The 24,632-nt window shown below is 38.9% G+C and overlaps 1 protein-coding gene across 4 annotated transcripts in view; it reads left to right on the top strand.

The window, feature by feature from the left end:
* The window catches only part of stxbp5 (syntaxin binding protein 5), a 107,614-nt gene that overhangs the window by 33,522 nt on the left and 49,460 nt on the right, over positions 1–24,632 (top strand). For all 4 annotated transcript variants that reach the window (XM_020714430.2, XM_011491631.3, XM_011491630.3 and 1 more), the window contains exons 3-5: positions 5,108–5,189; positions 6,262–6,362; positions 16,123–16,257. In XM_020714430.2, coding sequence (XP_020570089.1) covers positions 5,108–5,189; positions 6,262–6,362; positions 16,123–16,257 — 318 coding nt within the window. The remainder of the gene's footprint in view (positions 1–5,107; positions 5,190–6,261; positions 6,363–16,122; positions 16,258–24,632) is intronic.

Below are 24,632 nucleotides of genomic sequence, written 5' to 3'. Positions count from 1 at the left end.
TCCTCCCACATTCCTCTCTTCATTCTGTCTCTTCAGATCTTTTGCACATTGTGTGCATTCATCACCAGTCGTTTTTATTTTTGTTATATTCTGAGGACTTGTCAGCGTTGGCTTCATTTCCTTCAGTTTTTCTTTTTTCCTAGTAGACATGTACAGTCTTGACATGTTTGAAGAATCCATCGTTTTGCTCACGTGGCACACAAGCTCCCTTGGTTTGTTGCATTTTTTGTCCAATGCTATTCCTGGATCCCATGTATTCATAAAAGCCGCGGTCTGTTTTCTTCATCTGGCTCTCCAGGAGCTTTACTTTGCCAGATGCCCGCTGACTCACCTTTATTTGTCAAAAAAGTTGCCTGTGGCTTTGACTGAAATAGATAAAAGAGCTGTATGAAAGTGAATTATCAGTCAACTTTGACTTCCAGAATAGCTGGGAAAATTTCATCTGACTTGACGAGACGTGAAGCTGACCCAATTTCTGCTTTGGCTCCCAGTCCTCCTGTCGTGCTGCTATTGCTGCCTGCGGTCAGTCAGTCTGTCCGCATTCAGAGTTACCACCGCGTGGCGAGAGGAGGGCTTGAGATTGAGACCTCGGTTGGCTTGAGACGAACGGAGAACTCTCTTGTCAGCAACTGTGATACATTTCCTACAAGGCCGGCCCCATGTGGATAGCGATGAGGCACTTCAGAGTAACTCTGGGTCATGTTTGTTAAAAATCCCAGAACAAATTGACAGCTGAGATGAAAGAGATTTTTGCAAGGAGAGATCCCTTATGTCCCAGAGAATCTCAGGATGGATTTTATTTACTTACTTTTGGCTCAAATGCTTTTTTCACTTGCTCTGTTGAGAATGCAGTCGGTTTCAGCAGTCCTGTTTATCCATGTTTACTTCTCTGATGTTAAATTCCTTTCACTTTTGCAGATTTCTTCCCTCATCCCCTTATTAAATATTACTTTAATTTTTGTCAACAATTTGCCACAAGAGTTTATGTTGATTTTACAACAGGATTTATTGTCTTTTTCTATGGTTTGGAGTAAAAAATCCAGGATTTTGGAATCTGTTAGTTTTTGTGCATATACTGAATTCTTAATTCATTTCACAAAGGTTTCAAGTGTAAATGAATAATAAGTCTCAAAACATTTGACACAACACAAACACTGCTTTCAATTTTTTTTCTTTTTTTTTTTCTAACTTGTTCTGTCCAACAGCTGGGCAGGCAGATGAGAGCTGAGGGCCTCTTGTGTTGGACATATTTTACTTTAACAATATGGGTTATTAATTTTCAGACAAACCAGAGGTATGTCTGAATAAACCCCTTTTGTAATTGAGGCCAAACTTTATTAATTTCAACCATGTTTGAAAATTTTGGGTGTTGGACCGGACGGAAAAGGAAAGAAGGGAAGAAAAAGGGAGGGTGATAATGGGAGGGGAGGGGGGATAAGACCATGAAGCAGCATAAAGCAACAAGTTTACTGGTTGTTTATCATTACGGTAAGGTTCAAATGTAGTACAAAAAGGGCGGGCCTGTCCACACACTCGAATGTTATCAACACACCTGTTAGCTGCAAAAATGCCCACATGTCGACATGCACACAAAACAGATAGTGTTCACACGCATCCTTATGCCTTAAAACCAACTAGTGTGAAATATTTCAATCATGCAAACTGTTAGTGCAAAGGTGAGCTAACACCTGTGCTCAGGTGAGTGTTTATGTTCTTCTAAAATGGATGGTGGAACGTGAAAAAGAGGAGGGAAAAAGAACGCCGCCCCAGCCCAACCAGGAGAGCAGCCCCCCTGCCGCGCCGGGAGAGCCCAACGCAGGGCCCCACCGGAGAAGGACGCCCACAGCCCCAGACGAGCACCCCATCACCACCCAGGAGTTCCGGGCATCCCCCCGCCCCAACCCCATGTACGAGCCAGGACCCCCCAAGGGAGACCCGCTCCGCACTCCAGGCAGCCACCCACCCAGCCCACGGTTGGTCCAGGGAGGAGCAAGGCCGGGGACCGCCGCCCCCGCCCAGGAGGGGGGAACCCCGGGGAAAAAAGGGGGCCCACAAGGGGTGTTGTAAATATGGCCCGACCAGGCTCGGCCACAGTTGGAAATTTGGCGGGGCCCAGCGCTCAGGGGCAAGGACCAGGACCCACCCCCCAGGGACACGAACACCCCCGGCTCAGGTGTAATGTGAACCCCCCCACCGCGCGGAGAGAGCACCGCCGGGCCCAGGAAGCCGGCACCCAGGGGACAAGGCCGCCGTTGCCAAGGGGCCCGCACCCTTGGCAACGGGGGTAGGGGACAGATGGTCCTAGGTCACACCTTCCTTGCTTGCTGCTTTCTATAATAACAATCGTATTGTTGTCCGTTTTCTGATCATATTTGGATTTATTTTAAAATATTTCCCAGTGGTCTTTAATAATCATTATGCCGTTTTTGGCCAAAACAAACAAACAAACACAAAAAAACAACAACATTGTTTTCTAACACAGTTTCTGCATTAAAGGTTCTCCTCTGAGTTGTGGGTGGGGCTGAGCAGCCCCTCCCCGTTGCTGGCAGGTTGTACTTGTGACATTACAACTGCAATCTTTTTTCAGCTGCATTGTTTTTGATTTGACGGGATATATACCCAAAATTGCAATTTAAATCTACATTTTCTTTATACATGTCCTGCATCAAGAACATGTGCCACAAAAACGTGTAAAAAAAAAACCAAAACACAATTTTTATCAGAGTGGGTCTTTAAAAAAATAATGATAAATCAAATTAGTTGTATGAACTGATAATTACACAAAATAAATGTAACTTTATATAAATTAAGAATTTCAAAAAGCTCACGTCATAACAGAAACAGTCCATTTCCATAATTCCTAGCATTTCTTTTCTCCATCCTATGAATATTCTGTAAATGTTGGACCATGTCAAATATCAGAAACAAAGTTATTTTTCTTTATGGTGTAAAATCAAGCCGGAGGATCAAAGTTCTTATGGGAAATGCTGTTTTGGTACTGCATATTTAAAGAGCAAGCTAGTGCCGCAGGTTCACACACAACAAATATAGAAATACTTTTATGTCATGGATGAAAAATTAATTTGCATCAGTTTTTATTGGCATTAAACCTGCATATTCAAGATGTATATATATTTTGAGAACAAGCTTATGGTTCACATTCTGCTCAAAATGCAGGTAAGATCTTAATCTAACCTACTTTTTTGAACATTTCTAAATATTTTATAGTTGAATTTACTGTTATCATCGAAAGCTGTGGCATTTAAACATTTTTCCATATCTGCATCTAAAAGATGAAATAGATATTAACTCAAGTCGAACAAAAAAGTGGATTTCCTCCCATGTCTTTTCTGAAATTCTTACTTTGCTATAAAAATATTCTTCTCTCCTCCTAACCTGCATATTCAGCTTAAATAGACATTACTGTCCCACTCCAAGCTGACACCAGCTTACCCAGGGGAGCGTCCTGGAGGATAAGTGGCATTCTAGGTCAAGTGCAGAAACATTGGGATCCTCGTGTCTCACCCACAGGGAGTCGGGGGGATTTAGTGCGCGCTGATGAAGCTTTTTGCCTTTCTGTGACAGTCGGGCTGCTTTTCAAGTTTTAAAGTTTTCAATCAGAGCAGCATTACCCGATCTCTGCGTATTTCACCCACAGAGCATCGTGGCTCAGTCTCTGTTTAATAAGATAAACTGGTCATGTCCCGCAGCAGTCCTAGGCTGATTATTTTCGCAACTTTTCTTTCTTACTGAGTGTTTGAGTGAAAATGTCCTCCCTGCCACATACTTAAAAAACCACAAAAATCTGGTGATTTTCACAATTTTGCACAATATGGGAAAAGAAACTTTTGTTTGATCTTCATAAAAATTCATGCACACGCCACCAGGCTAAGTCTTCAACCACAATTGAAGTTTTGTCGACCTTTGACCTTGGGAAGAGGTCACCGTCTTGAATTGTTTTCAGTTTTTTAAAATCACCTTTAGTAGCTTTTATAAATTCAAATTCTTCCTTAGGATTTCGATCCATTGCCCCATAATTCCTCGAGTATCAATGGGAAGATTCTTGGGGAAAAAAGGTTTGAACGGCGTTAACGTGGAAAGCTCGCAAAAGTGGCGTTCCCCTGTTGCCTGCATACTTCTTATTAGAATGTTGTAAAATGGTATCAAATAAATCTCCAGCTCAAGCTAAACAAAAAATATGACATACGATATGAACATATTAGGAATATGGGTGTGGCTAATAAAAACATCTGTTGCCAAGGAAATCCCAAAATTTACTTTTCCCAATTCTTCTAAAAATTACTAAGGACTGTTCATTTCTGCCTGGTGACCAGAAAATGAAATGATTGCTATGGAGATAAATACAACAGAAAAGCCGCCATTTTGAAACATCTGATTTTTAAACAAAAGAATTGTTGCATGCAGCTCTAACCAGGGTGTCAGGGGTAGGGGGGGCAGCTAGGGTGGGAGAATGTTTTGATTGGTGGCAAATATTTTTGTCCACAACTTCTAACAGTTTTGCAATCACAACACCAAGTATTTGTTTCATATTGTTGCACAAAAGTACCAGTTTTGCAGCCTTTTTGACTACTCTAAGTATGTTTTGCTGTCTGAGGACCTCATCTTTAATGAGATTTTACGAGGAGTCTACCTAAATCTGCGACGGTAATGTACTCCAGGCTGAAATGATGCAGGATGATGAGGATTTCACCACTCCCCATCCTCTCTGCAGAGCCTCTGGTTTGGAGTTTTTAAAGCGCTGTTAGCATCTCCATGATGAGAGCCACAGAGTACATTTTTGGGGTCAGTGATGATGTTCTGGTGCTTAAAGAGGAAATTTATGATAGACTGAATCAGGAAATGAAGTTGCTGTGTAAAAACGGAAGAGGCCCGCTTGGTCAATAAAGCAGACTGCACAAGTGGAGGTCATTACAGGTGATTTAAGCGTGTCAGACGTTTGCTTCAATGTGTAGCCCACAGTGTTAATAATAATGCTTTTTTTTTTGCACAATAAATAAGCTGTAAGTTCCAGTGTATAGACAGCTTTTGAAACAGCCAGCCGTACACAGAAATGCAGAAAAGCACATTCCTTAACTGGCTCCTTCAGGTTTGGGCGTCCTGGTGTGGAGTGTTACTGTCAGCATGAGAGCGGCTCCGCCGTCATTCAACTACAGTTTCTCATCAATGAGGTAAGAACACAAAAGCTCTCAGGCGCTTATCCTGAATATGTTTTACACTCAATATGTGTAAGTTCTACATCTTTATGTGCATTTCTTTAGATTTGAAGGACTATAAACGTCTGTACTTGTAAAGAAATGTCCTGATTTCTGAAACTCCTTGCATCTATCAGCGCTGCACTGGCAAAGTCTTTACAGCTGTGTGGCACTCAATGACTGCTTACTTCTATTTTGAAATGAGAAAATTCAATGCATGTTGCGTTTTTCATTGTAAAATTCGAATGTAAAAAGTAAGAAACTGCAATTAATTTGCACGTCATTTTTTTATTTTTTTATCTTTTTTATTTACCAAGGCTGTGTCCCACCAAGGTGGGGTAGCCTAGACAAGGCACACAATTATAGCTCCCTCTGTCTCTTCCCCAAACCCTCCTCCTTCAGTGTGTGAGTGCATGTGTGTGTATGTGCTTGTGACTGGTCTGAGGCCTGGTCTAAGCCAGTTTTATAAACAAGAAATATTTTATAATTTGAAGTAAATGTCGGAGAATTTCAAATTAAATGTCTTAAACTGGGTTTAAATATCTGTATTGTCACATTTTAGTAGTCTTCTTTTCACTTATCGAAATAAGACTACGATCCCACCTTTAAAAGTAGCTGTTCGGACTATTACTTATGTATAATAAAAATTTGAATTAAAAAAACTTTATTTATAGAGGTGAAGCTACAGTAAAACAAATGAATCGTATTTCATTTTTTTCTTTAATTATAGATTTTTCACAACTTAATTTGCAGTCATGCTTGAGTAATGCAGTATGTGGAGCTGTGTGTGCGTGTGCACATATATGTCATCAACCTTGTGACTGAGTCAGTGGCTGAAAGCAAGCCTTTAGGAGACGGACGCACAGATTCAGTGCTTTAATGAATTATCATTACCTTGGAGAAAGCTGCCGCAGAACGCTGTGACTCGAAATGTCACGTTCACAGGAAGTGTAAAACGTCTGTCATAGTTTTATCTGTGGATATCATTTTATATTAAATGAATAATTTTTTAACAAATAAAAAAAATCTTTTGATTCCTCTTCGACAGGGGGCGCTGGTGAGCGCGCTGGCTGACGACAGCGTCCACCTGTGGAACCTGAGGCAGAAGAGACCGGCTATCCTCCACTCCCTGAAGTTCAACAGAGAGAGGTAATCTCTTTAATCTCAAACTCTGACCCCTCTTGGTTGCGGTTCGACACGCTTCCGCTCCCTGAGCGGCGTCGACACTTGACGCTGCTGTCAGTTGGGAGCGCTTGTGCTCATTCAGTATGCAAAGAGACAACAGTTCAGGTGGCAAATGTGTTTGTCACCTGGAAAACTGCGCTGAAGGTAATGGAGGCAAAGGCCTCCTCTTTTTTTGTTGCTCTTTGAACACAGTTTATCTGGGTCACTTCTTCTGCCTTTGAGGATTTCCCGCCTCGGGGGCTCAGACGTGAGCCTGTCCAAACAGATGCTTTATTCTGAAAGGTTGCACTCACACAAGCTGTCCATAAATTGCGTGCAACATTCTAACTCAGATCTCATTTGTATTGGTAATTACTGCATTATTTTTCTCTACTTATTCATTGAATTTAGTAGTTAAACCAAAATTTGAGTAGAAATGTCATGTTTGCTGCATCCATCACACCTTAAAACTCATAGATTTAGAATCATGTGTTGTAGGAAACAAAAATTACACTTTGTCAAATCACATCTAATATGTGGCTTTGGCTGATGGATTTAAAATCAGCACGTGAAATTGTTAAAATGAAAAGGATTTGACTAAATCAACTAAATCTCAAAAGTAGGATTTTTTTTTAAATTCTACATGATCTCATATCTAAAAACTTGAATGTTTTTTTTCTTCAATTTTGCTACTTACTCTGCTTAATTATAGCTCCAGAATTCTTGTGTGCATCTTTGCAAAGACCAGAAAAGAAAACACTTTTTTTCTCGTCACTCTGAAAAAGCACAGCTTTGTAGTTGTCACTTTTTTTTTCTGACTGTAGCGCTAAAGCTTTGTGTGAACTTGGTGGTGTGTCCAAACTTAGCAAAGATGTCAGTTCCACCAAACTTTTCTACAATTAACTCATTGAGAAGTATTTTTAGCCTAATGTGACATGAATGCATATATGTGCAGTTACTGATTTTCTTTAATATTTTAAATGTAAGGAAGCCCGTTGGTGCTATTTTGGGACATTTTGCACATTAAAGGACAACTACCGGTATATTAAATCTACAGTCTTTAAGAATTGCAATTTTAATGAAAAACAATTTAAATGGGTGAAAAATACTGGGTATATTGGGTGATATTTTTCCAGTTTTATTTACAATCTGATTCTAAAGGAAGTCTTATTTTGGAAAACTCGACATGCTCTGTCACATTTTCAAAATCCATCCACTACTTTCTCAAAGAGGCGAAGTTAACCGCTAATTAGAAACCCCCAAATTGCCAACATTTCGGAAGTTTCCTGTAAAAATAAAGGAAAGCTGCATTAAAATGTCAAAAAGGAGCTTTTACTCCAAATATGGATATTTTTGCGACAGTTGTTCTTGCAGACCATAATATTAATGCGTAATTTACAGCAAAGTACAGTCGAATGTCACAAGGAGGCTGCTAATAAATTCGCGATGGATTCAAATTTAGTATTATATTTAGAAAATACCAGTTTTAGTGACAGTTCTTCTTTTTATTTGTATTTATCGATCACGCCTTAAAAGTCTGAAGTTGGTGTCCGATTTTTTTCTTTTATTTATTAATATATTTTATATATTTTCCCTTTGACAGTTATGGGTAAAGTAAAATTTAAACAATATTACAATGGTTCCTACACAAAATCCAGTGTATGAATAAAGTTTAAACCAGCTGCTGACATTTTACGAAGAATAAATATAAACTTTACTCTCAAAAGTTAAGGCAAAGTGGAAGCTAAAAAAATCAGGCACCCGCTTTAGGACAGTCTATAAAATATTGTCTAATATTGATTCAGTCTGTGGCCTTAAATAGAAAAAAGAAATTAAGGTATTTTAAACTAAATATCTTTTATTCTTAGTTTATAGCCTGACTTTTGGAAAAAAAAGAAAAACTTTTTTTTATAAAAAGAAGCTAGAAAAATAGTAACATTCAGAGACGTTTATCAAAACATGTTATATAAAGCATGGACATAATGGAATACAAAGTCCAAAATATTGGCAAAGTTACTAAATAAGTTTCAATAGAGACATAATTTGTCACCAGGAGTCTGTTTTACTGCAGCTTTGCAACTGTTTGGAATTCAATTTGCACCTCTGTTCCCTTCCATCCAATCAAAAAGTTCCTATACAAACACAACTTTCTTTTGACATTGTTAAAACAAACACACAAAAAGAAACTAATCTTCACAGTTTTATTTTTTCAAAAACACTGCTAAAGTTGACAGGCAAGAGCAGAATCACCTCACCTCAAGGAAGTTGACATCCACTGTCTTTTCTGATCACAAACGTACCGACTACCCATCAGTGCCAATCATATCACTTGCCAGTGATTTGTCATGGCCAAAAATTGCGAACGGGTTAAATGTCTGAAGCGTTCATCTAAGACCAAGCTGATGTGATGGACAGGTGGCCAGCAGCAGCTTTTAAGGCGGATTGTGTTCTTGAGGAAGAGCTTGACCGCCTCTGACATTTAGTAAGCATTTTGAAAGCAATGACCTGGAGTCACAGCTCTGGAAGAAGAGTCGGGTTAGTGCTGTGAGATGTCATGATGGAAAAGGGAGACCGCAAACTTGCTTGACATTTTTGAGACGGGGTGACGAGAGAAGAAAGTTCGACTCAGAAAGGGAGAAAAAAGAAAAAAAAAAGTTATTTTACGTGGAAAGAAACTTGAAGGATTCAAGAATTCAAAATGCAGCCCAGGTGATATTTTTTACATTTTTTTGCAGGTGACAAAGCTTGCTGCAGTACAAAGATTACGTTTGACAAAAGAGCAGTTGTGTTGCAGGGCATTGCATCATCTGATGCGTATCTGGTGATGAACACCAATACCAGACACAGGATATGTCATGCAGCACAGATGCAGTAAAGATCCAGGAAGTAAAAAAAAATAAATAAAAAATATTTTTCTGATTATTGATGTTATATTTTGTTGTTGCGAAGCTGCTGTGCTTCAGCCTATGATGTGCATCCTTGTTTTGTTTTATGATCCATGTTCCATAATACATTTTCAGGATTGTGTCGCTTAATGCAACACTTGATGTGACTGCGTGTGCTGCAGTATGGCGTTTTATCTCTGCCATAAACTGGGCGTAAGGACAACTGAGCGAGCTTACAACCACGAAGGCGCAATTCTAACCCAGCCACCCCACATTTTACAACTGCATGCCTGCAATCCTAACTGTGCCGGGATCTTGCACGGTCAATTCTCCTTTGCGCCCTTGCTTGGATTTGCGCTCAATGTTAAGGGGGTGTTTTTGTCACTTGGAGGTTGATATTTCTGTTCAATGCATTTGATTAGATATATATTGATTTATTTTAGAATCGCTTTTTGCTGTGATGAAAAACAGTTTGAATGAAAATACATTTTTTGCAAAAACAAATATAGGCGTTTGTTTTGAAATAGTGAGTTCAAGGATTTAATTAACTGTTAAGTTTTTTAAGTAAAAATTAGTTGTTAAATTGTTATTGGTAAAAGTTGTGCAGTAATTACACAATAGATGTCCCTGTTATTCACAGTGTTTAATTTGCTTTATCGTAAGAAAATGCACAGCTACTTTGTCGTCATGTTTTTTTTTTGTACTTAACATTTTGGCTAAAAGTGGCACAATCATAATTCCAAATATACTGGGAAAACTTTGGAAATTGATCAAAAGATGATCAGAGTGGTACTTTAAGAAGCACATTTATGCTTTATGCTATTGTTTTTTTTAAAAATCTTTTAATATGATGCTCATACTGAAGCTGTCGAATGATGCTGTGTTAGTCCGACTGCTCTTGATTGTCATGACCTGGCTGACTAAGAATCCACTCTGACATATAGGCTGCCCATCATCCTGGGGGCCTATTCCAATATTCTAAACAGATCTTTCTCTCCCTTGCTTTTCCCTTTCTCCCCTCTTCTCCTCGATCAGAGTTGGAGTTGATGGGTGAAAGCAGTACTGCAGAAAGTGTCAGCCTCCATTCATATCATATCACAGGCAGTTGGAGAGCGGAGGGATGGAAGGAGAGGGAGAGTTGAGACAGACTGGGCCCGAGCCAGAAAGCAGTGAGTCAGTCTGTGGGCTGGAGTGTGGGGACGCAGGGAGCGTCGAAGAAATCCTGCAGAGTCATTCTGGTGTAGGATGCTCTGATTACCTCTTGGCCTTGTAGGAATGTGCTGCAAAAGTAAATGCTGTAAAGCCAAAATATGGTAAATTAATAGGATGGAATTAAAGAGGAGGAATATATTAAAGCTTTATTCTTCTTAAATCAATCCCAAATGAAAATACAACTGTGGTTTTGTTTTTTCCTTTGCTGAGCTCTTATGCTGTGGGAGGATATTAGATGTTTTGGATGCAGGGAGGCAGCATCAACCATGTAATGCTACATTCACACCTTTGCACCAGAAATGTGTGTTTAGGCATGTTCTAGATTGTGGCAAAATCTTGAACGAGTGTTTAGCATGTGGTGTTCACACGAGACAAGCATGGAGGGGCTTCTTTTTCTACTGTTTACTAGCACATGTCCACCACCTACAGTTGGAAGAGGATTGGTGCAAAATGTCAAAGTGGAGCAAATCTCGTGAAACCTCCAGGCTTTTTCTTTCACAGCCCTATTCCAAAATATATGAAAGACTTGGTGTCATACACTTCCAGCCAGGTGTAAATCACGATTGTTAATTTCTCCAAGAAATAAAGACATAAAGAAAGAAAAATCAATTTTCAAGGGGTTGGCACTTCCGTGAATAAAAAGAGACGCCGTCTATACGTCACTACCAAATCCATGTCCCTGATTGGTCAAAGCTCAACCTGGTTTAACTTGCCACGTGTGCTCACTGGATGCGCGTTCTGTACGTAGAGCACAAAAACATCGTAGAAACTAGCATAGCTATGGGTGGATATGAGAGTTTTAAACGTAAAAGCCAGGTGCATTTACATAGACTTGTCATTGGAAGTGGTCGCTTGAACGTGTGTTGCGAAATACGATGTAAACGTAGCTTAAAGCTTTTGAATGACCTCACTAAAACAGGAGGAGATTGGACGCTTATGCTTCGTTCACATTGGGCTTGTTGAGGTGCATTTGTGCGACCGGTTCCATTGAAAAGACTATGTATTCGGGTGTAAATGGGCATTTCAGCCTTTCAAAACTCTTGTTCATGCATCGCCACGCAAGTTTTGAATTCCATTTTTGGACTCTACATACAAACCACCCGGCCATTGAACGCGCACTGAAAGTTAAACCAGATGAACTTTACCAATCATAGACTCGGATTTGGCACATGTATGGCGGCCTTTTCAAAAGACTGAAGCACCAACTGTTTAAAAATGTATCATGGAGGAGGGAATAATAATTGCAGCTTGTGCCTGGCTGGAATTTTTTGCATATCAGAATAGAGCTGTGAATGAAAAACCTGGAACAGGATTCATGAGATTTGCACTGCTTTGAAATTTTGCACTAAGGCTCCAGTTGTGAATACATGGGCTAGTATCTGGTAGGGACAGACCTTTGTTAACACCATGTGCTAAAAACCTACGTTCAGCGTATTCTTGAACATGCCACACATGCCTAATGGGTACATAGCTTAAGGGACATTCCCCAGCTCCATTGCTGCCCTTGGTTCCAAACAGAAAAGTAGATTTGTTTCTACCAAACCGTTTCAACAGAAATTTGAAAGAATTCCCACCCTCTGCTCTTTCCACTATTATTATTTTGTGACAGACCAGATGTGATTATTTGCTTTGCGTATTCACTCTGCGGGTGAATCTGCACAGTGTGAGGGCGGCGTCATGCAGCATGACATGAAATGATGCTTCTAAAAGGAAATGAGCTTTGCTGGCTCTTCATGATGCTGAAGTTTAAAAGTAAGACAGAAACGACATGGAAAAATGGTAAAACAGCTGATTATATTGGCCAGAATTCAGTTTTTCATACTTTTTTTGGTTACTTTAACTTAAACAATAGAACTGTTGCTTGAAAAATCTTGTTAATTGGTGAAGGGAGGTTGAGCAATGCCAGTTATAATGCAGACTTTGTACTAGTCTGCATTATTAAAACATGCTGACCAATCTCACCTTAATTCCATCAGCTGCCCATTATGGTGAGACGGTTGTTATCAGGAATACAGGTGGCTAAGATGAGTCTTCCTCACAGAGGGGCTTGGGTCTTCTTCAAAGGAAGGGTGTGATGCTCAGCAATCTGTCAGGATCGTCTAGGAAGACACCGCTACTTCTCCACATCTAGAGATGTTATCTTTGTTCTGGTATCTCCCCTTAGAACAGGGCTCCCCAAATTCCAGGCCTCGAGGGGCGGTGTCCTACATGTCTTCCAACCAACCCACATCCAGGCCCTCTGGAGAGCCCTGCCTTAGGAGGTGGTAGAGGCAACAAGGGACTGTCCCCAGAACCCAAACCCCTTAAAAGAAAAAACCAAACAACTGTCTGTTTGGCTGTTCGCTTTGCTATTCACGGCTTGATTAGCCAACAATTCTTTAAAAAATTTCTGCATTATTAGATCGAAGTATTAATGTTCCTTTTTTGTCAGCTGACAGACAAAAAATTATTCTTTCTGCCTTATTATTTTTAGAGAACGCTACTTCTATCCCACAGTTAAATCAGTTCAGACCTTTGCCATGTGGCAGGCGTCTGTTTTTTCCGAGGCAATGTGTTTGGCCCTGAGCCGGCAGGCTGGCAGCTGCCTTTGTGTGTCGTGACTACTTGAAGGTAAAGTCTTTACCGGGAGAGGCGTGCATGCATGCACACATGCATACATGCACCCAAACACGCACACATGCACAAACAATCAGGTACGTGTTTGCACAATACCAGTAAGAAATGGACGACATACTAAATTTCAACAAAATATGCTACCTGCTGCTGCCTCTGGGCTGACCCTCTTGTGCTGCAGAGAAAGACACTTCATCTGCTTGCGTATCTATAGATATACATTATACATTTGTATATATATCTTCATATTTTTTTATTAACAATCTTGGCTAAAAATGTAGGCTCCCTTGCATATCTGTTGGAAAAAGCAAACTTCTCTCTGAATACTTATTTCAATACAAAATCGTTTGGTTTTCACATGTTTATTTTCTATAAACCACACAAAAATGGAGAGGAAAAGTCAAACCTGACACGAAATTCACACAGAATTCAAAAACGGACTGGACATATTTACTGGTGGACAGATATAGAAATTTGAGATTTAAACTGCATTTCTGAGTATGTTTGTTTAATCGTTGTGAATCAGGAGCAGGCACAAAAATGCTGTTGGAAAAAGCCTGAAGAGAGGATGTAGAAGCAACTATGGAAACCGAAAACTCTTAAGCTTTCAATGAGCTTGTGGTTTGCAGTAGTAACACTTTTGAAATAGATCAAAAGATGGTCGGAGTGGGTCTTTAAGTGACAAAGAAAAAAAACAATAAAATTTGCTTTTTTATAATGAATGACTGAGTCTCATACACCTTTACTGGAATTTCGGACATATCGTCTTTGTAAACATTAGGTCATTCAGACTTAAATGATGCTTAATCCCAACTGCTGTTTCAATATTTTTCCACAGGTGTTCTATGGAATTTAGATCTAGATTCTCAAGTTCTTTGATTGTGACTGTTTTTGAGGAACTTTTGTGAAGGTTGCTGGTCACTTTCCTGCTAAAAAAATCCAGGACCTCTGATGCAGCTTTATAACACTGGCTTCTTGTGCTTCAAAATTATTTGGTAATCACAAAAATTGATGATATTTTTCACCCAGTCAGGACAAGCGGTTCCAAGAAGCACTGTGTTTCACTGTAGGCTGTGTGTTCTTTGCTTTTTCCTTAGGCAGTTCAAAGGGCTTCCCCAAAAAAGCTCACATTTAGTCCCATCTATCTACTGTACATTTTGTTCTCACAGAAGGATTATGGTTTAGTCAAACTTTTCTTTTAATAGGCATGTCCTTTTGAGTCTCCTCCCTTTAAATTCAGATGGTGAGATTGTGACCTGCATCTGCAGATGAGCTGGAGTTTGTTTGGAAGTTTATCAGAATTCTTTATAAGCCTTTTGAAACATCTTTTGCTGTCTTCCACTTTCGGCTTCTCCCATCAGGGGTTGCCACAGCGAACAAGTCGCATGGTAAATTTGGCAATGTTTTACGCCGGATGCCCTTCCTGACACAACCTTCTCAAACCGGGCTTGGAACCGGCAGAGGTAGAGAAGGGAACAGGGAGCAGCCCGGAGTCGAACCCTGGTTTCACGGACGGAAGGCGCCGCAAACCAGCACGAGCTAAACTGGCTCCCATGAAACATCTTTTGCTGTAATTTGTCATTATTTTGTTCTTCCAAATTATGTTTAGGGAGTTTAGCTACAGCATCATGAGCTTTAAACCTTTTGATTTTATGAAAAATGCCGCAAGGAAATGAAGATCTCTATCAATGGCATGTAGCCTTCACATTGACCATGTTTTTCCACCATTTTAAGTCAGACATGTCTGATCATCTTTGGAATCATATTCAAAGCATTCCCAGTGGTCTTTAATTATGATGATAACGTTTTTTTTTTTTTTTTTTTAGATAAAATTGGAAAAAAACAAAACAAAAAACAAACTAAAAATTCACACATGGATTGTGGGTTGGACTATTGGCATAGAGTAACCCCACCCCCATTCCCTTCCCCCACTGCTAAAAGCTCATAGGAGGTAGCCTGTTGCTGCCCACCCTATATTTTACGACACAAATAATCTCTTTTCAATCTGCATTTTTTGATTCACAACTATTTGAATACAGAAATACTTATTTAATTTTAAGCCAAAAATTCTTTGTATGTGTCCTCCATCATGAGGAAAATGCCACAAAAACACGTTAAAAACACCATTTTCATCGGAGTGAGTCTTTCACTGGTTCCAAATGTGATTACTGCATTGCCCACATCTGTTACTAGTTAATTAAAACATGGTGCTGACATTTTTGACCATGATTGTACAAATAATGGGTTGTATATCTGCGCATATTAATTAGAAATTAAAAAAGAAAGGTATTGGAGAAATAAATTGTAATATGTAAATTAGAAAAAAACTGTTTTTCTTCCCGTTCCTGGCATGGTCTTACAAGATGATTTGTCCTGTAGTGTTAAACCAGCTAAGGTGTCCGAATAAAATGCCTCCCCCTCATCCTTCTTCAGAAAACTGTGAAAACGAATGGATTCAGCTTTATTACCTTTCTCACATATTCAAACTCTGTGAGGGCTTTGCTTTGAGGCTCTGAAGATCATTCGCTTAAACTGAATTACAAAATCAAAAGGATCACTGCAGGGTCTAAGTGACCTTGAAATATTAGCAAGCTGAGTTACTCAGATTGTGGATTTTTGGTATATTATTATTATAATTTTACATAAGGATGGATGAAAGACTAAAATGATTTAATAAAGAAAATGAATCTCCACAGCTAAGGAGGAAAGGGTTTCTAACCCCTCTTAACCCTAAAGTCTTTTGGATAAATGAAAGGAGGAGATGAGGCGGTGTGATGGAGAATTCTGAGTGGCTCTTTTTCCATATATATCCTGTAGGTTCAGGGAAAATTGGTCTAATTAAATGATTCAAAACCCTCTTTGTCTCAACAACCCTCTTGACTTTTCCAACCTGGCAAAGTGGTAAATAACACCCTCAGTCTTTCATAATTGCTCACATTTTTTGAAAAAGGACACTGTGTGATTTTGTCTCTCCACACTTTTCATTTTCTTCTTATGCTCCGGATCTCACCCTTTTTCTCGTTTTGTCTTCACAGAATAACTTTCTGCCACCTGCCCTTCCAGAGTAAATGGCTGTACATCGGCACAGAACGAGGGAACGTCCACATTGTCAACGTGGAGTCCTTCATGCTCTCAGGCTACGTCATCATGTGGAACAAAGCCATTGAACTGTGAGTGGTCCTGGCCTCCTTTTTTACCCTCTGATGATCTCTTCCACATTTGTCCTGTAGTGCATGCCTTAGCTTTTCTGTTTTTTCTTTTTCTATTCCTTCAGCTGCTGCAAAATTAATGCTGCAGTAAAGACTTTGTGCTACATCGTAGTTTATTCCAAACCTTATTTGATATGTAGATACACAGCATTTTTGAGCCACAACAGCAAGTTTGCAGACTGATTTTTAAAAAAAGATGGAAGAAATGTTGTCATTTAAAGACCCACTGCGATCATTTTTGGAGCTAATTTCAAAGCGTTCCCAGTGGACTTCTAATTATAATTGTCGTTTTTAGTTAAAAATGGTGCAGAGCGGCAGTAGTTCATCATAAATTTGCTTCCGAGTTGTGGGCGGGACTGTTATCGGGAAGCAACCCCCCTCTACTCCTGTTGCTGAGAGCTCTCTGTTTACACTGCTCATAACCTGCACCCCCAACCTAAAATTAGTGGCGTAACAAAAATGGTAAGCGATATCTGACCTTTTCACCCAGCCAGATGCCAGCTCATGCTACATCCACACCAGGCATGGATGCATGTTCAAGAATGTGCCAAACGAGTAATCTTGCTTTTTACATATGGATTCATACTGGGCCTTTGCTACCCGATACTAGCACATGTACAACGGTTGGAAGAGGCTTGTTGTGGAATGTCAAAGCGCTGCAAATCTTGCCAGTCTAGCTCCAGGCTTTTTCTGTCAAAGCTCTATTCTGATATATGAAGGAGTTGATGTCATCAATTAATAATTGATTATCAATTTCTCCTTCATGGTCAGTTTTTGGCACTTCAGTATTTTGAAAAGGATGCCAAACACACGTCATTACTAAATTCCTGATTGGTCAAAGTTCAATTGGTTTAACTTTCAACGTGCATTCAATGGTCTCACATTTTTATTAAGAACCCGAACATGAACTTAAACTTAAACTTAAAAACATACGTTTTTCATGGACTTTTGATTGGAATTGGCTGCTTGAACACGCGTTTTCGAACCCCGGTGTAAACATAGCTTTACATGAGGAAAAAAAAGATGTGCAATGATGTAGTTGTTTACTAGTGGATGCATCAATCTACAAAAACTCAATCTTAAGAAAGTAAAAAGATCCTCCTTTTAAGAAAAAATATCTTGTTCTCTGACTTGCAAAAAAAAAACAAGCTTATCTAGAATTTTTTCAGTTATCCAAGTTTAAGAAAACATGTCTTGGTGATTAGATTTTTATTTCTTAAAATACAAATTCTTGGTAAAACCAATTTTTTTCTCCTTTAACAGTTTTCTTGATGTAAATATTTACATTTTATGAATTTTTTTACTTATTTCTAGAGGGCCTGATTTTGCAGTGTAATGAAACAGAGCAGCGAGCTTGTGGCTTGCCCAGCGTATTTTTTCAAATTGCATTTTTTATTCTGTTCCTGATTCACCATGATTTGAATAAAGAAATACTCCAAAATGCAATTGTAATGCTTACCTTTGATTATATATGTCATCCATCATGAAAAAAAAAGCCCCAAGAACATGTTAAAAGCTGCTTTGTAATTGGAGTGGGTCTTTAAATGTCCTGATGACATCCATAAGTTTGTCAATTACTGCTATAGAGTATCAGATGTCAGGTAGTGAGTGACCTGTCGGCGTTGTTTGAATGGGTCTTGGCGTGCTCCATTTAGGCTCTCTGCTGCACGGACCTAAATGACTCACCGGAGCGTTTAGCTTCACACTTTTCCCTCTTCACCGTGTAAGCATGTAAGTTAGGATGCATGAGCGGGGACAGGAGAGGAGGGAGCGGGCGGAACAGGTGTCTGCTGAGATCAGTGTACGCTACACACAGACGTCTCATTTCATCCACCGGGCTCCGGGGAGGAAAAGAGAGTGTGAGGGGAGACGGCAGGAGGGGAGGAGGGACGGAATATGACAGGGTGGAGTGGAAAAGACTGGGCTTATGCCCTCATAAAAGGGCATAATGGGTGATGGAAGACAGAATTGGTCCTGCAGCTGCAGTCACAGAAAGGACAAAAATCTTTTGATGTTTTTTATGTACAAAGCTATAGGGAAAAGTTCTGAAATGTGTGCCTGTTTTAATTTCAGTGTTAATAATTTATGTATTTCATTTGTTTGGGTGGTTGGTTGGTTTATGACTAAAACTAAGCATAAAAATTGAGCAATTCTGAAAATTATACTGAAGCTTTTGCAAAAACAGGCCGCTTAGAAGTAAGTCAAAAAATATTACCCTATTGGCATATTTTCTTTAAATAAGCAAAATAAAGAAATCTGCCAATGGGGTAAGAAAAGTGATCTTACCAAGAATTCTTATTTTAAGTTAAAATTTTAAGACTTGTTTTCTCTAACTAAGATTATCTTGCTAGTAAAAAGGACAGGGGGAATTTTTCTTGAAGCAAAAGTCTTTTTCCTTTGAGATTCCATTTTTGCAGTGCAGCATCCAAGTCCTGATAGATCTACCGTTAGTGACAGTTACCTGTACACCACTAGCTGGTTCTTGCGTATAAAAGTGTATTTTTTTTCATTTTGCTTCTACGAATAAATACAAATAAATACAAAGAAACGCACAATTTCATGATTCCCAGAGTCTGTTTGTAAAACAAGCCCCAATCATAACCCACCACCGCCGGCTGAAAGTTGGTGTTCTAACTGAAATATTTTTTTAAACTGTGCGAGGATTTTGGCCCAAAAAACTCCTGTTTGGTCTTAACAGATGTTTCAGATGTTCCTGTTGTTTGTTCAAATACAGTTTTGTATTGACGAGCAAGACTCACTCTGATCATCTTTGGAGTTTAAAAATGTTTTCACTATATGATTATGCTGTTTTTAGACAAAAAAAACCCCTGTGTTGTTCTGGACGGGACCATTGGTGAGAACTAACCCCGCCCCCCTTCCCCTCCCCGTTGCTGAGAGCTCTATGTTGACACGTTCTCCTGCTAGCTTACAGTCTCTCACACCCCCAACCTAACATTACCGGTACAACCAAAATTGTGAGCAATATTAGGGCTATCCATCCATAAAGGTTTGATCCAGATATCAGCTCAGATGAGGAAAACAAAGACATACATGGATCTATAAGTCTATAAGAGCATCAGAATGGAGCAGAGCAGGCAGGTTGCTCATTTTATTTTCTGCATAACAAATAAGCTCTTTTTTTTTAAACAAGATTTTTTTTGCTGCTTCTGATTCACAATAAATAGAATAAAGAAATGTGGAATTTTAAAATATTTGTCCTTCATCATCAGAAAAAGGACACAAGAATGTGTTAAAAACACAATTTTCAACTGAGTGGGTCTTTCAGGTAGAACAAAGCAATAACATGATGAAGTATCTTCCTTGTTTAGGTCTTTCATAAGAACGCAGCACCTTTCAAATTATTCAAGGATGCTGCTGTACACCATGTGATTGTTGGACTGTAATAGAAAGTCCAAAAACTTGGACTATTAGCCACTTGTTTTTACTTTTTCTTCACATTCTTCTTGATATTTGGACAAATGGGCACATGGGGAAAGTTTTATAGTCCTGCAGTCATTAAACGTTGAAGTTTGTGGCAGCCTGTCAAAAGAAAAAAAGGACAATAAAGGTTTGTTTGGAAGGGTTGCCAGGAGAAAACTGTTCTCTCCAAACAGAACACGACAGCACAGCTTGCAGTTGCATCTGAACAAAGCAGATTTCCTTTTTTAGTCAGGAGAGATAAAACTTAGAAAGTCTGCAGTAATTTTAAGTGCCACGTTTGTTTAAGCAAAAAGCAGCGTATAACAAGGGAGTCAGATTCACACCACAGGATTTCTCTTTGTAGCCTCAGGATGTGGGCACCCTGTCATTATTGAATCAAAAAGAAGACAATATAAGGAAATGCAATAACAGTATGACATTAACTGTGTCTAACAGGGATGCCCTCAAGGTAAAAAATAAACAAATGATCATTGTTCACAAGTTCCAAGATTGAAACTAAAATTTACTGAAGGAGGTGATTAAGTTTTAATTGTCTTCCATAAAAGAGCCTGAAGGGACAAAGTGACAAAAACCAACAAATCTGATCCTTGAAGCAACAAAAACATTGACAACTAATAAAAATTCCAATCCTAACGCAGTTATGTTTTGTAGTTTTGGCTTAACAGCAAAATAAAGTAAACAGCCTGGGTTTCATGGGAAAAAGGAACAAAATCCCATCATTATAATAAAATGGGATCTGTCCTTACAGTGATGATTGACTCGTCTCGAGCCCAGATGACAATTAACTGTGTTTAAAAGTGTTTTATGAAGATTGTTAAAGTTTTAATTTGAATTTTGTTTACAAAAACTGTTGTGTTTTGATGTATTTTGAACCACTGAAACATTATGAATATATACGTGAATCCTGATTGAAGCAGCTTCACTACACAAAAAAGTAAAGTAGATCAAATGCTTTTAAATATGTTTTTACTATAAATTTTGAGGATAGTATAACATTATTTGGACTTGGAACTAAAAAAAAGGCAAAAGATCTATTTGAGAATCTCATGTCTCAGTTAAAAATGCTCTAAGGGAGAATAAACTAAACTGCAATTACATAAATCTAAACTAAAGGATCACTGAAGCTTTTTTTTGTTTTGCTTGTTTGTGTTCACTTTCAGACATGTTTATCAAATTAAAAGCCCAGTAAAGATGAGAATTCAGTTAATATTTCACTAAGGTTTAAGACTTCAAGATTGTTTGCTTTAACAAAATTAAAAGCAGAATCTGGGAACAAAGCAAGGAAAAAACAAAAAAATATTGTGCCAACCAGACAAAATCTGAGATTTGGAATTTGAATTTGAAGGATAAAATAAAAAGGTGACTATGTTTAAAGTGAATATTTGTGACGACTAAATGCTAAGGTGTCTGTTGACTCAAGGTTTTTCACATTTTAGCTGAGGTTCTTTTTTTCCCTTACATTTATTCATTTATTTTTTTGTGTGCATTAAGATACATTTTTTCCCCCAAACCCATTAGGAATGACAGTAATTCACAGATTTTATTTTCTAATCAATACAGACAAAATATAGATCAGGATACTTTCTTAAAAGAACAACAAGCGCAAAACATGCTTGACAATTGAAATGTATTTCTATTCGATTTTTTATTTCTGCCTTAATCTGATAAAAATGGTATTTGGGGTGTTTTTAACATGTTTATGTAGCATTTTCTTCTTACGAAGGAGGACATAATGAAGAAAGTTAAGCTTACAGTTGCATATTTTAAATGGTTGTGAATTGACTATTTTAAAATGATAAAATCTTCTAATAAATACATGTTTCTCACTTTACTAAATTCGTTTTTAAGCATATTGACCTGTGTAACTTGCTATCATCCTATTATGTACTAATATTGTATACATGCATATCTCATCTGTGCACTCCGTCTCCATTTCCTGGCTGCATCCAAAGATAAATCGGGCTTATCAACACACATCATCTGGTATTCGCTTCTGCAAAGCTTGACGGCTTTGTTTCTGTTCAAACTGTGGCTCTGCACGATTAGTTTGAGGAAATTAGTTTTTTCTATGTATATATCTTTTGGTACAGGCTTCACTCACTCATGCAGTCATTCTGGTGATATAACGTCTTTAAAGATGGCAGCGGTGCCAGGAAGATTTCTCTGATTTGTTACAGAGGCGCTCCGCTTCCATATCAGCTCGAGTGTGTGTCTGCAGTTTGCTTTGAAGCAGATCACAGAGGAAGAAGGTGACCCCCTTGTCCTCCGTGCCTTTTTTCTCTTTGCCACCTCTCTAGTCAACAACGTGGAAGGAAATGTCTGATTATAAACTGCAGTCATTAATGATGATGCATCGTTTACCTGTTTTATTTTTAGGAAAATTCATTTAAAATTGTTGCTGGTTTTAGTTTTTATAATAAAACCCCTTTTAATATGAAAAAAACAACAACAAGAAAATGGTACAAACCTTTAGAAGCTATAGGGATTTCTAGAAGTTTAAAGGATCTTCAAGGACATCATGTGTCAATCATCATACACAGGTTTTTACATTTAGTATTGCTCTGTAAAAAGGCATAATCACAGAAACATTTCATAACTCTGTTTCTGTGGAAAATAAACTGCATCCACTGCATTCACGTCTGAAAACGTAACCAATAAATAGTACACACACTTTTAGAAGCTATGGTTATCTTTGGAAGTGTAAAACATCTTCCTGTGTTTTACTAGGTTACCTGGCAACACATTAATGAGATGAATGGGGCTTGAAAAGGTGTCAGATTAATTAAAATCAAAAGTTTTTGTTGGAAAGCATGGATGCCGTATCCTCTGAACCAAACACAAAACAGATCATCTGGCTCGTTGTCAGTACTCTGCTCAAAATCCTGTTTTGAACAGCAGTATTTAACTTATTTATCACTTTTGTATTTTACAATATCTTAATTAATAGAGGAATTTTGGGGTTGGTTCACCTCTGTGGCTCCTCCACTGCATCCTCTATAGGATGTGGGGTGTTCTGTGGTCAGTATCCCTAGGGCCCTGCTATTTGGAGACAAGCTGCAGTTGCTTTGCCAGTAGCTCCAGGTCTAGCCCGGCCCAGAGCCTTGTCATTTGTATGACTCACACCAATGTTCCTAAGACTGTGTGCTGCAAACTGTACGGGGCTACAAGACACAAACACAACTCCCATGTCGACGGCGTGGCACTTTAGTGCTGACGGCACAGGAATAAGGCCACATGTAAATGCGTGTTCACTAAAGTGCACATTTTGTTTGCAAAAAGCTGGACAAATGTACCGCAAAAAGAGCAGAGAAGAGGTGGCAAATGTTAGTGGCTTCCCGTGACACATAACTCATGTGAACGCTCGAGGCATCTCATGTTACTTTCACTTTCATTTCAGCCGCTCTCCGACTCAGGACCCTGAAGCTATTGTTAATATTTGGTAATTTATTTTTGTACATCAGTTTCCTGCATGGTATTTGTGTGCAGGTCTTTAGCTGTTTATCATTGCGTGCATGAAAATTCTGTAAAATTCGGTCGTCAAAGCTGGTCCAAAAGCTGCAGATGTAGGACATTCTTAATTAGATTTCTGTTGCTCTGGAGGCACCACCTTTTCATAACCAGTTTGAACATTCGCCGGGATAAAGGGAGCACATGTAGCAGTTATGCATAATTATAGCTATCACAATTCCTAATTTTCAAAACTGTCTTTAAGGTCATGTAAGTTCCCATATGTGATGGCTTTGTAGCAAAAGAGGTCCAGTCTCTGTTAACTGGTTTTGGATTTGTGGGTCTACGATTACTTTTATATTTCAAAATATATACAGATTGATCTTTAGAAAAAATGCCTAAAACACCCTAAACACAATTTTTTTCATTAGAGTAGGTCTTTAAAAAGATAAATGTTTCAGTTTTGAACTTAAAGTGAGGCTGCTTGAAAAGAATATTTCAAATTAAAGTATTTAATTAAGTCAGTGGTCCCACTACCTGTGACACAGAGCATCCCAGAAGAGTTGTAAACACATATTTACTAACGCTGTTGAAATTCCAGATAGAATACTGTTTAAAATCTCATATTTGACTATGTTTCTAGACTAAAAAGTAAAATTCATTACCAAAGATAAAGAAAAACTAAGGAGGATTGAAGTTGGAGCCTATTTCCTTTATAAGGCTGTTATTTTTCCTCCCATGAGCTTTGGGTCCATGCATGTTTGGATAGAGTGATGAGACAAACTGAAACGTGTTTGTGAGTGAAATCCTCTTACCCTGTGACCACAGACCCCAGGCCCCCATGACTGTGAAAGGAATGTTTATGCGTGGAAAATGAATGAACTCTAAGCCCACGTCATCCTATTCAGCATCACTGGGGGGTGTGGATGAGAAGCGTCATGCACTTGGAGAACATGCACACTCCACGCAGGGAAAAAAAGAAAAAAAAAAGGGGGCTTCTAATTTGGAAATTTTAACCAGATCTTGATGCTCTGTGGCAACTGTGTTTGCCAGTGCACCGCTATGCAGCACCAACTGGAAGATAAATATGACAGGAAAAAAACGAGATGCTTGAGCACATATAGTTTTTTCACAGGAAGTCCTGACTGTGCATGTCGGTGTGCTTGGGTGGATGGGCTGTGAGTTACTGCAGAATGTTTTTTTTTTTTGGGGGGGGGGGGGGTACTGTTCTCCTCTGCCCATCCTGCCTCTGTTGCCATGGTGACATGTAGTTCCAAACCTGAAGGTTTATTAGTCGACTTATGTTTGTTTTACATTTATGGACTGTAAACGGTTTAAGAGGGGTACACAGGGCAGCACATATAAGCCTGTGACGAGACAGAAACGATAAACCACGTGAGGAAGTGGAGAGGCAGGGAGCAGCAGTTAATTTGGCTGAGCAGCTATTG

Source organism: Oryzias latipes, chromosome 24 (genome assembly GCF_002234675.1).
Source record: "Oryzias latipes chromosome 24, ASM223467v1".
NCBI classification, from domain to species: Eukaryota; Metazoa; Chordata; class Actinopteri; order Beloniformes; family Adrianichthyidae; genus Oryzias; species Oryzias latipes.
Note: the sequence above shows the minus strand (reverse complement) of the source record. Positions and strands in the feature narration are given on the sequence as shown.